Raw genomic sequence first — 12438 nt, 5'->3', positions numbered from 1 at the left:
GAGACAAAAGCTTCCACCTCCGAGTCATGGGAGATGGAAAGATTCATCTCCAAAGCTCATCAAGACCACTTCTATGATGTTGTGGCCAAGAAGAAGGTGATCCCTGAGGTCCCTTTCAAACTCAAGAGAAATGAGTATCCGGAGATCTGACATGAAATCCAAAATTTTCAGTTGCTTGGGGACAAGCAACAATTTAAGTTTGGTGTTGTGATGAGCGGATAATTTATACGCTTTTTGGCATTGTTTTAAGTATATTTTTAGTAGAATCGGGCTACTTTTAGGGATGTTTTCATTAGTTTTTATGTTAAATTCACATTTCTCGACTTTACTATGATTTTGTGTGTTTTTCTGTGATTTCAAGTATTTTCTGGCTGAAATTGAGGGACTTGAGCAAAAATCAGATTCAGAGGTTGAAGAAGGACTGCTGATGCTGTTGGATTCTGACCTCCCTGCACTCAAAATGGATTTTCTGGAGCTACAAAACTCAAAATGGCGCGCTTTTAATTGCGTTGGAAAGTAGACATCCAGGGCTTTCCAGAAATATATAATAGTTCATACTTTGCCCAAGTTTAGACGACACAAACTGGCGTTCAATGCCAGCTCTCTGCCCAATTCTGGCCTCCAGCGCCAGAAACAAGTTGCAAAGTGGAGTTCAACGCCCAAAATGGCACAAAAGCTGGCGTTCAACTCCAAGAATGACCTCTCCACGTGTAGACTTCAAGCTCAGCCCAAGCACACACTAAGTGGGCCCCTAAAGTGGATTTATGCATCAATTACTTACTTCTGTAAACCCTAGTAGCTAGTTTATTATAAATAGGACTTTTTACTATTGTATTAGGCATCCTGGATTGTATTTTTGATCCTGTGATCATGTTTTGGGGGCTGGCCATTCGGCCATGCCTGGACCTTTCACTTATGTATTTTCAAACGGTAGAGTTTCTACACTCCATAGATTAAGGTGTGGAGCTCTACTGTTCCTCAAAGATTAATGCAAAGTACTACTGTTTTCTATTCAATTCAACTTATTCCGCTTCTAAGATATTCATTCGCATTTCAACCTGAATGTGATGAACGTGACAATCATCATCATTCCCTATGAACGCGTGCCTGACAACCACTTCCGTTCTACCTTAGATTGAATGAATATCTCTTGGATCTCTTAACCAGAATCTTCGTGGTATAAGCTAGATTGATGGCGGCATTCATGAGAGTCCGGAAAGTCTAAACCTTGTCTGTGGTATTCCGAGTAGGACTCTGGGATTGAATGACTGTGACGAACTTCAAACTCGCAAGTGCTGGGCGTAGTGACAGACGCAAAAGGATAGTAAATTCTATTCCAGTATGATCGAGAACCTCAAAGATGATTAGCCATGCAGTGACAGCGCATCGGACCATTTTCACAGAGAGGAATAGGATGCAACCATCGACAAGGGTGATGCCTCCAGACGATTAGCCGTGCTGTGACAGAGCATTTGGACCATTTTCCCGAGAGGATTGAAAGTAGCCATTAGCACCGGTGACATCCTTACAAAAAGCCAGCCATAGAAAGGAGTAAGACTGATTGGATGAAGACAGCAGGAAAGCAGAGGTTCAGAGGAACGAAAGCATCTCTATGCGCTTATTTGAAATTCTCACCAATGATTTACATAAGTATTTCTATCCTTATTATATTATCCTTTTTCGAAAACTCCATAATTATTTTATATCCGCCTTTGGGGGACCGATCACCCCCCGGGCCCGAGATACGGATATCCACAAGAAATCGACCTCACGACGGTCCGCTCACCCCAAACAAAGGGAACAAATAAAAAACCAAAAAACAAAATGACTTAAAACGGAATATACAAAAAAGGCCCGAACGGCCCTAACGACATAAAACGAAGTTCAAATCAAAACCACAAATTCACAGTTACACGGCAACACGGCCAAAAACATAAAAACATACAATCAAAAGAAGTCATAAATCACAAACTACTCGAGGTCGACAATCTTGCCATCACGGACGGTCTTAAAAGCCCCCATCACAGACACGTCCGCTCCAGGCGCCAACACCAAAGCCTGAGCTTTCATCGTCTCCTCGGTAGCAGCAACAGCTTCCTTCACATCGGCAAGCAACACAGCTTTTTCCTCTTTTAACACTACGACTTTCGCCTTCAAACCATCCACCTCATCCTTCAGCGTACCGACATCGTCCAAAAGCACGGCTGCCCGGGACTCGGCATCCGAAGCCTTCCTCCGCTCTAGGATGACTTCACTGCTCGCTCCCTCGCCAACTCGGCATCCGCAAGCAATCCCTTCAACCTCGCCACCTCGGCCTGAGACTGACGAAATTTCTTGTTCAGAAGGCCCACCTGAGCCAACACAGGCTCGACCTTCCGAACGATCACAGCAGAACGAAGAAGGGAACGGTAAAGGGACTTAGCCTGAAAGGTCACATCACACTCACGGAAAAAATCCTCCGTGCCGGGCATAAGGTACTTATCGATGAAGGCCGGAGCATCAAAACGACAATCCATCACCGACGGGACCACGCCCTCCCCCTCTACCATATTCTCACTATCATCATCCCCCAACCGCTTTCGCTTCCGGGAATCACCCTCCGGCGACACCACAACCACATCATCCTCAACCCCCTCACCCCAACCTGACCCTTCGGTGCCACCTCCAGTCAAGGTGAGATCCTCAGAAACATTTCTCGTGTCATTAGTAGGTCGTGAGGTCGGAGTAGAAGGGGTACTGCCAAAAGGAGTCCCCTGAGACAACTGAACTTTCAATCTTGCAAGAGTCGTCAAACCCCCAGCCATCTCAACTGCGAAAAAGATCAAAAGAAGGAAAACGCATAAGCACCCAACTCAGAACTGAAAAAAAAAGGGCTCACACACCAACATAGGTTCGACAAGCGACCGGGTCACCCATCACGTCCCCGGGGTTTAGAGGACGCTCCCCAAACAACTGCCACAAAACAAGGGAGACATCCCGATCCTCCGCAGTCAAGAACTCCTGCGTCACCCGAGTAAGAACAGACGGCCCCGCCCCAAAATTCCAGTACGTGGGGAACCACCGCTCACCCTCCAACGTCAGCCAGAACGGATGATGCCCCCTCGCAGGACGGACTTTGAAATACCCACTCTTAAACCCATGAAATGAATCTTCATACAAACCGAAGACCCGACGATGAGGCTGAGCCCTAAAAGACATATACCCCTTCTTGTGCTTCCCCTCCTTAGTAGGAAGGGTGCACAAGAAGAGGAAAAGGAACACATTCACAGACACCGGAAGCTCCAGGAACTCGCACACGAGTTCGAAAGTCCGGATCGCCGCCTACTATTCGGATGCAGCTGAGACGGCGCCATGGAACATCGACTCAACAACTCCTGAACGAAAGGGGAAAAGGGCAACCGCACGCCAAGACGGGTGAACATTGCTTCGTGCACCCATAACTAATCCGGAACGGTCGGTGAATCCAAATTGGTATAACAAACCCTCTCGTCAACCCCCGGAACGGAAAACTCATAATGAGATTCGGCGTCACCGCCCCGCAAACAGCCCCCTCATCACGAAGCCGCTGGAGGTCCGCCTCCCTCATCCGCGACGGTATCCCCCACACATCGCTGGTTACCCAGGAGTAAAGGGCAGGGACGCCCCCCGCTGGTATCACCGGAGCCCTCACACCCTCGGTCCTTCGACGCGCCATACCTAAAACATCGATGAGCACCACCATCAGCCTAAACCAACACGGCAGAAAACGGCAAGGGAAAACTCAAGCAAATGCCACTACCCACTACCAACCACACAGCGGTGCTCATCCCCTCTACGAAACCCACCACCCAAAAGAGCCGAAACACCATACACAAAAAGACAACCCCAGTCCACACTAAAATCACAGAAATGCAAAAGCAGATAAGAATACCATAACTGCAAAATAAGCAAAGGAAAGAGAAGGCTAACCTGATAATGCGAAGCAAAAGCCTGAAGAATGCTGGAAACAGAGAAGCAAGAACACAACCAGAAACACAGAACAACACCAGAATAGAGGGAAAACTACTCTCGAAAGCCTAAGAGCCAGGAAAAACAACAAGGAAAAGGAAAAGGGGAACCAAAACGGTTTTTAAACCCAAAAGAAAAAGACGAAAATGCCCCGAAAAATAAAGGTAGCGCAGAAGGGCAAAAATGGGAAATTTTCCCTTACAATAAATGCCCCTTCGGGAAACCAAAAAGCACGCCTCGAAAAAATTGAATGGGCGCAAGGAAACGGAAGGTTCGCACCAAACGAACGGCACGGAAGACGAACCAAGCCCAAAACCACAAAAAAACTGCTACCGGGACGCCGACAACACAACATCTATCGAACGACCCGATGGAACGGCTAAGCGACCAAAACCATTCCTCTCAGCGACAGAAACCGACCTTGATCGTCCTCCCGTTGCGGGGGCAACTGTTACAGATCCAACCTACGGATCCTACACCTGGAATAACCCCGGACCCGGTCGCTTAGATCCAAAACCCACACCACCACTCAAAGGGTCCGAAACCGGCCCAATAAGAACTCCTAACCAACTTTCGAATTCAAATGTCTCCCTTATCTTAGCCAAACAAGATAAGATAAGATATTCACCATCACCTATAAATAGAGGACCCAGGTCCTCCAGGTATTCATTCATTCCTCACACCTTCTACCTCTTAGATCCATTCTGACTTGAGCGTCGGAGTGTCTTTGCAGGTACCACCCCCATTGCTCTAGTCAGATAACCCGACATCCGCCTCGACCCGCAAGTTTTCGATCCATCTCTCAACCCGTACCAATAGAAAATACGTAAGCTACGCATCCCACATTTATTTTTCTAGGAAGTTAGTTTTTTTATTACATTCTTTTCTTAAAACAAAAAATGAAACCTGATTGCTTACTGCTAATCATCAACAAAGGTTTCTTCTGTGTACCACGATCACCATAGAACTAGTAGGGCTAACTTCAATAATTGCAGCATGGTTGGAGACTACTTGGAGTTAATAATTTAATTAATGGTGATGAAGTGTTACGATATTGGTTCAAAGTCATCGGATCAAGAACTCTTCCGGCTCAACATGGTGGTTATACAGAAAGATATCAAGATCTGACATTGGTCCAATTTAAGGAGAAAATAAAATGGTCAAGGTCGTACTGTTGTTCGATTATCCTACCCAAATTGGGGCACAAGTAGTCAAATACGCTAGCTAACCCACTACGCACAAAACTTCTCTCCAAAATAAGCTCAACATGCATAATTACCGATGTGTCTTAATCCACAAGCCTGCCCGGCCAGGGTTCATATTATGCAACTTATGACAGAAAAAAAAATTAATAAAAATATTTGAAAAATGATAAAAATCAATCTAAATCCGTCTAAAAATTATCTTATTTTATATTTTTAAATGTAAAATATATTTTTAAAATATATAATTAAAAAGTTATGTTTGAAATTTTATATTTTTTGATAAAGTTGTGATTTATTCAAATGTTCTAACTTATTAAATAATTGTATCTTTTCAAAAAGATATTTTTTTATGATAAATCTTTTTAGGTCACTTTTTAAAAAGGGTAAACTATTATTTTGGTCCCCTACGTTTGAGGTGAATTCTATTTTAGTCCCCAACGTTTAAACTGTTCTATTTAAATCCTAAAAAGATTTGATTTGCATCAATCAAGTCCTTCCGTTAAGTGGGTGTCAAATTATTGACGCCGTGTCCGACGTGACAAAATTGGCAGTTTGGCTGTAGTTAACAGTTGGAATTGGAAGCAGGAAAAAAAAAGGAAAATAAAATGCAATCCGGTCCAATAAATAAACCCTAATCCCCAAAGTTGATGTTCTTCGTCTGTTGAGAATGGCTACCCAATCGTCCTCCCAAGGTTCGCGTAGCAGCACCAAGAGTCGTGGGAGAAGGAGGACTTGCTTCTGTGGAGAGAGACCGGTATTGCGCACGTCATCTACAGCGGAGAATCCAGGAAGAAGATTCTGGGGCTGCGTCAACTTTCAGGTGAGTCTCATCTTTTCTGTCTCTTGTTTGAAAATAGCATTGGGTGTTAGTGTTTGAAGGATCTGAAGTGTTTGGTGTGTTCGTGCTGGTGTGTTCGTGTTGGTTTGGTTGAGAACAGATAGGAGATGGATGCGATTATTTTGCTTGGGCAGAGCCTGAAGGACAAGATCCACAAATTCAAAGACTGAAGAACAAAGCAAGCTCGTTGAAAGAAGAACTGCAGAAAGCTGAAAGGAAATTTGCATTGGCACTTGGTGTTAGAATTTTTGGATGGACACTGGCTGGGCTGCTGCTATGTGATCGACTTAATTGAGGTTTAGGAGGTTAGCATTTTGTTTATTTTTGCCATTCTGTTGTTGTCCCCTAGTTTGTAGGGAATGTCAATTGTTTAGGGATTGAAAAAATTGACATACAGTTGGGTGATAACAGTGATGTAAAGAGAATGAAATTTTTTTGTGGCTGTGTGTGTAAAGGCATTTGCTATAAACATTGTAAGGTTTTTGACTGAAATGAATAGCAATGAGTTCCTGTATTGACATACATTATTTGGCTCTGTACAAGTTTATTTTAGTTTCATCTACTAATAAATACAAGGCTTAATTTGCCAATTGACATAACTTTGCTGCTGAAAATTCATGTAATTCATTAGATAATGGAGAAGTCTTAAAGTAGCTTCTCTTAACCATAACAATATCCAAACAAGCCTTAAATATAACCATGAAAAGGTAACAACACAAAAGAGATCAACATGACAGTTGTAGTCTTAAAGTAGGGTGTCTAAAGTATCACAGGGACATTAGCCCTTGGTCATTGACAGATTCATTACAAAACAGATGGAATCACTAAAATCTACTATGTTCTTCATCCCAATGCCTTCCAGGCCCTAGGTGGTGTTTTTGCCATGAACCTCAGGGTCCTCCTTGATGGGCTAGTGACTGTTGTTGTTGATGGTTGTGGTTGACTGGACTGCTGCTGCATCTAGCTCTCTTGGATGATGTCTGTGACTCCTGGCTTCCTCCAACTTGTGTACTGCTCTTCCTCTTTGGCTGAAGTCTTGTTGCTGGTTGTGTTGTTGTCTTGGCAGGGATCTTGTTGGATTTTAGAGTCCTAGTTGTGCCAGCCCCTTTCTTGGCCCCTTTCTTGGCTTGTGCAGTTGCATCTGCTATAAACAGTAACAACAAATTGGGTTAATGGGACAGTATCAACATTCACATGTAAGGAATTGTAATCAAATTGACAATAACAACTTTACCTTTTTTGCTCCGGCCTCCATCTTACGTTTTGTAGGGCAGGTTCTTTTGTTGTGACCAAGTGCAAAACAATATGAACATTTTTGTTGTTGTCCAGTCTTGGCTAACTTAGACAGTGGTCCATTGTTGTGTGGCTCATCACCAGTCTTGTTCCTCCTCAGTTTTGGGCACCCCTAAACACTGTGGCAGCACATCATCATTCTCAGTCCGGGACCAGAGATTTGGTCCATTCAGTGGGTAGATTACATGTTGGTAGCAGTCCACGTAGGTCTCTTTCCTATAACACTTGTTCACATAGTTCTTAACATCTAGACACATTTTCCTAATGCAACTCATGGCATGCTCACAAGGGTAACCTGTTAGTTGAAATTTTCTATAGGAGCACTCATGTAAATTTAAGTCCACAACAAACTTGGCTCTATTACCCTTACTGCTAGACACTTCATATTTGTCCCTACCAGCATATATGGCCAGCCACTCCCCACCCTTATCAAACTCCCTTTCAATTTTCTTGTTTATTTTTGGCAATATTTCTCCGGCATATGTGACTATACTTTGTCTGTTATCAGACCACCTATTCATTAGATAAACCCTAATGTCTTCTAGCATGGACACAATCGGTTTCTCTCTAGCCTCTACAATAACAGAGTTAAAACACTCACACATATTGTTAACAAGTGTATCAACTCTAGGAAAATAATTAAACCTGGACTTGCTCCAATACTTGGCAGGGATCTCCATGAGATGATTATAAGCTCCTTGATCAACCTGCTGAATCTCCTTCATCCTCCTCTCCCATTCCTGGACATATGTTGCCTTTGCAGCCTTCCACATCATCATCTTTAGCTGAACACCTGGGAACCTTTTTCTGAAGTTGCTATATAAGTGCCTGACACAAAACCTGTGGTCTATGCCAGGCAGCAACTCATCAAAGGTTGGGATCAATCCCTTTGAAGCAGAATTTAAAAACATCACCAGTCAATAACAGCAAGACATAAATTAAAGAAAGAATTAATTACACAAGTTTAGGTTGAGAGTTACCTTTTGTTGGTCGCTCATGAATGTACACCATCTGATCTTATCAACTCCCAAATCATCACACTGATTCAACAAAAACCATTTCCACGAATCTTTCGTCTCTGCTTCAACAACAGCATAGGCAATTGGCAGAATCTGATCATTGGGGTCCTATCCAATGGCTGTTAGAAGTTGACCCCCATATGGAGTCTTGATGAAGCATCCATCAAGGCCGATCATGGGTCTGCACACCATGAAACTCCGTTTACAAGCATCCAAGCAGATATAGATCCTCTGAAATCGTGGTCTCATGTCCGTACCAGGAGGTGGTGTCTCTAGCTCAAATTCAGGAGGTCTCTCCACTTGTATCTGAACAGTGGACCCTGGATTAGACCTTAGTAACTCCGCAGCATAGTCATGAATCCTCCTATATTGCTCTCCATAGGTACCATTAATTTCATCCAGGGCTTGCTGCTTCACTCTGGCAGCTTTGGTCATTGTGAGATCCACATTCCACTTGCTATGAGCCTTCTTTATCAAACTTCTCAACTTGATTTTCAGGTTTTCACAGATCTTCTTCATAAAAGCCTTACTTAGCCACTGAGAACTCATTATACCAATCTTGGTTGCCTTAGAGCATGTGTGTTTTTTGTAACAGCTGGTCAGTTGCCATGAATCCTCTCTCTTCATCTTATGGCAGTAAGCAAACGACTTGCAACCTTCTTTGCAAACAGCTTTGCACCTATGGCTATCACACTTCAAGAACCATATTCCTCTGCCACTGTGCACGGCATAGCTCGTTACACATTCCTTAAAAGCATTCCTATCTACGTACATTGTCCCAACCTTCCATTTATACTCCTTCATATTCTTCAAACCCTTATACACCGGGTATCTCCTGAACAAGGGATCCCCTTCATCATCACTTATAGGGACATCCCACAACCCCTCACTCTCATACCCATCATCCTCATCCCTTAATCCAGCAGCCACCACTTGCTCCTTACCCTTATTAACACTGCCACTGTGCTCTCATTGTTCTCTCTCAGTTGGAACACTCTGTTTCGGCCTTTGGGAATCTTTTGTAGTTGTGACTTCAACATCATACAAACCCCCATCACCATTCCAATCATCATCGCTGTCATCAAATGCAACCTGCAGATCAGTATCTCCAGAGCTATTTTCACTCCATTGTTCATCACTGTCCCCCTCATCATCAATTCCTAGCTGGTAGTCATCATCCTCAGATTCTTCATCACCTAAAAAATCTGACCCCTCTGACCTCTCTTCATCACCATCCTCCAGCACATCATTCTGGGCTTTTGTCACCACCTTGGGCTTCTTACCCACCTTGGCCTGAGCAAGAAATTGGGCCTTGTGCAACACAATTGGACCAGGCCCAATAGTGTCTGCAGTGGGTGCAGCAGCCTCATCACCATCTATCTCTTCAACTTTCTCAATAGTGCAGCCTTTTCTAGTTGTAGTAGCATCTTTGTGAACAACAAAAAGCTCCACCATGTTGTCCCTCATTCCAATTCTAGCCATGTCCATGGCATCCTTGTCTGTGTGAAGCATCCTCAACTCTACATCTGTTTCATCGTTCAGAGATTTATACCACATTGTAGCGATATTCTCTACCACATATCCCTGTTCGAGCACTATCTCCATAGCCTCGAACCTACTCCACCTATCTTCATCACAGTAGTCCACTATCGAAGTCTCATCCCCCACATAGTGTAAAGGTTCACCATCAAACCTAAACTTCCTCCCATGGTGTATCTTGACACTAAAATAGCTCATTTCTCGACCAAACTGTTACACAAACACAATACACTTCATAAAATTCTCACATTGACCAACAACAACAGAAATGCATAAATAAAATCACTAGGGCAAAATAAAAACTTCCAAAACAGAACAAGAAACGAATATGAAACTATAAAACAAAACAATCACACATCAACATACATCATTACATATAAACACGCATTAAGATGAAAACCAAATGGGTTCAGAAGATTTGATAATGGAATACCTAACACGATCTTCTTCCGGAAAGCAAGGGTTTCAAACTCACTGCTGCTGTGGACCTTTAACGTTACTGAACGACAATGTCACTTCTCTGGCTGCGAATCGCAAGCTTTCAGTGACTAGCGGTAGGGTTTCTGGCATTTCCTCTGCGTTTCGTGCTTCACAAGAAGAAGAAGAAGAAGAAGAAGAAGAAGAGTCAGGGTAAGCAGCATGCGTTATGTCCAAAGGCGGGAAGCCTTACACGTTTACTAACCACTATCACCTCTTCCTTGCCACGTCGGACACGGCGTCAATAATTTGACACCCACTTAACGGAAGGACTTGATTGATGCAAATTAAATCTTTTTAGGATTTAAATAGAATAGTTTAAACGTTGGGGACTAAAATAGAATTCACCCCAAATGTAGGGGACCAAAATAATAGTTTACCCTTTTAAAAATATTGTGACAATAAATTTTTTTGATCACTCCAAAAAACTGTGACTATAATTCTTTTTAGGTCATCTTCTAAAACTGTAATCATAGACCTTTTTAGATCATTATTTTTTTAATAACGGCGATCATAAGTACTTTATAGTCACCCTTTTTTTAAAAATTGTAATTATAATTTTTCTTTTTATCACAATAAAAAATCTTAACTACAAACCCAAAATTTTATAGCATGAATAAGCTGATGCATATACTCAATGCCTATAAACAGGACACAACAGAATGGCAAAACAAAATAGATCAATCCATACAACAATCTTTTCTCTTATTTCATCATTTCTATTTTCTCCATTTCTCCATTTCAATGCTTTCTGTGTGAAAAAAAAATGGAAAATATCATTATGTAAAATATTATTAGTGTAAAACTTGAATGTGTGAGTACATAAATCAAGTATTATGTATTGTATCCAACAAAAAATTCGGCAATAATAATAAGACAAATTAAATTTAAAAATAACTGCGTGTAACACACATCTTAAAAAGTTATGCTATTATATTCTCTAATTTTTTTTGTTGTAAATTTTGTTTCATCTTTCTTATCTTTAAAGACTTTAACAAATTCTAAGTATACCTTTAAATTATTATAATATACACCGGCATGGCTGTAGGCTTATCAAAATGTTAAATTGCCAATTGACTAGAGTTGTACATGCATATATAATGCATTCACTCTATGTTACAAATTAATTAGCAGCCAAATAATTGATAATTGAGAGTTTAAAACATTTTGAACCATGCCATACCATTAATAACCTGTGTTGCAACCATTTCTCACATATTGCTCCACAGAGCATACAGAACTGTTTTCTTATATCCAAATATATACTTGTATACTTAAACATATTTAACCGTATTTCAAAAACTTTTATATCACCTATTCTTAATTTTTTTATATAATGTCTAAATATTATAATGATCTCATCTTATCAAAAACTGACCCACCAAATTTCATCATCATATGTTCTTAAATTTAGGAACTGACTTAGTATTTATCATAAGTTAATGCCTTCTTTATTTAGCCATTCTATCTTGATATTTGACATGGTAAACTCTATCCACTCCTCTGATGGGCTACTGTATGATTTTTGGAATCAATATCCAGAGTAATCATAACAACTAACATGACTTCAATTATGAAATTACAATTATATTTTCTTAATTACTAGATATTCAAAGTTTGCTCATGGATGAATCAAATAGGTATTTTCAAATTATCTGATATAAATTATTTTATTAGTTAACCTATTTACACATACACTATAAAAGATATCGATATCCACCACAAAAATGATATTATTTTACTACGTTTTACTAAAACTTAACGGTGAGGTTAGCATAGGTCGGAGGACACACAAACATAAAACAAAATGATGACTTAATTTGATTCAACAGACATTTAAGGAACTAATTTGATCAAATTTAGTCATATTACATAAGTAATTTGCATATAAATATTAGATGATTTAATACATAAAATAAAATTGACAACCTTTGTCGTTAGAGTTTTAAAATCATGCTATGTCCTGTTAAATCAGCTTCACATTGGAGACCATTAGCTAGACTCAAATCTTTTAGCTAAATTGCAAAGTAAGCGTGCTAATTAAATTATATCAAACAGCCTTGGAAGAATGTGGGTCATA

General features: G+C 41.1%; 3 protein-coding genes across 3 annotated transcripts; 1 reads left to right on the top strand and 2 right to left on the bottom strand.

The window, feature by feature from the left end:
• Positions 5615 to 6325, top strand: LOC110263956. The gene is made up of 2 exons (XM_021105790.1): positions 5615 to 6012; positions 6131 to 6325. Exons 1-2 carry the CDS (start codon positions 5860 to 5862, stop codon positions 6323 to 6325), a joined length of 348 nt encoding a protein of 115 aa, XP_020961449.1. The 5' UTR covers positions 5615 to 5859.
• LOC110263735 lies at positions 7401 to 9146 on the bottom strand. Its single transcript, XM_021105500.1, has 3 exons — positions 8532 to 9146; positions 8304 to 8435; positions 7401 to 8210 (listed from the first exon to the last, which is right to left on the bottom strand). Exons 1-3 carry the CDS (start codon positions 9144 to 9146, stop codon positions 7401 to 7403), a joined length of 1557 nt encoding a protein of 518 aa, XP_020961159.1.
• On the bottom strand, positions 7451 to 10632 carry LOC110263289 (ribosomal RNA processing protein 1 homolog A-like). The gene is made up of 2 exons (XM_021104395.1): positions 8304 to 10632; positions 7451 to 8210 (listed from the first exon to the last, which is right to left on the bottom strand). The coding sequence occupies exon 1, from the start codon at positions 10077 to 10079 to the stop codon at positions 9312 to 9314; it is 768 nt and encodes a 255-aa protein (XP_020960054.1). The 5' UTR covers positions 10080 to 10632; the 3' UTR covers positions 7451 to 8210; positions 8304 to 9311.

The sequence above is a fragment of the Arachis ipaensis genome, chromosome B06, assembly GCF_000816755.2.
Source record: "Arachis ipaensis cultivar K30076 chromosome B06, Araip1.1, whole genome shotgun sequence".
Taxonomy (NCBI): Eukaryota; Viridiplantae; Streptophyta; class Magnoliopsida; order Fabales; family Fabaceae; genus Arachis; species Arachis ipaensis.
The sequence above is the reverse complement of the archived record's forward strand: the minus strand, read 5'-3'. Positions and strand labels throughout refer to the sequence as shown.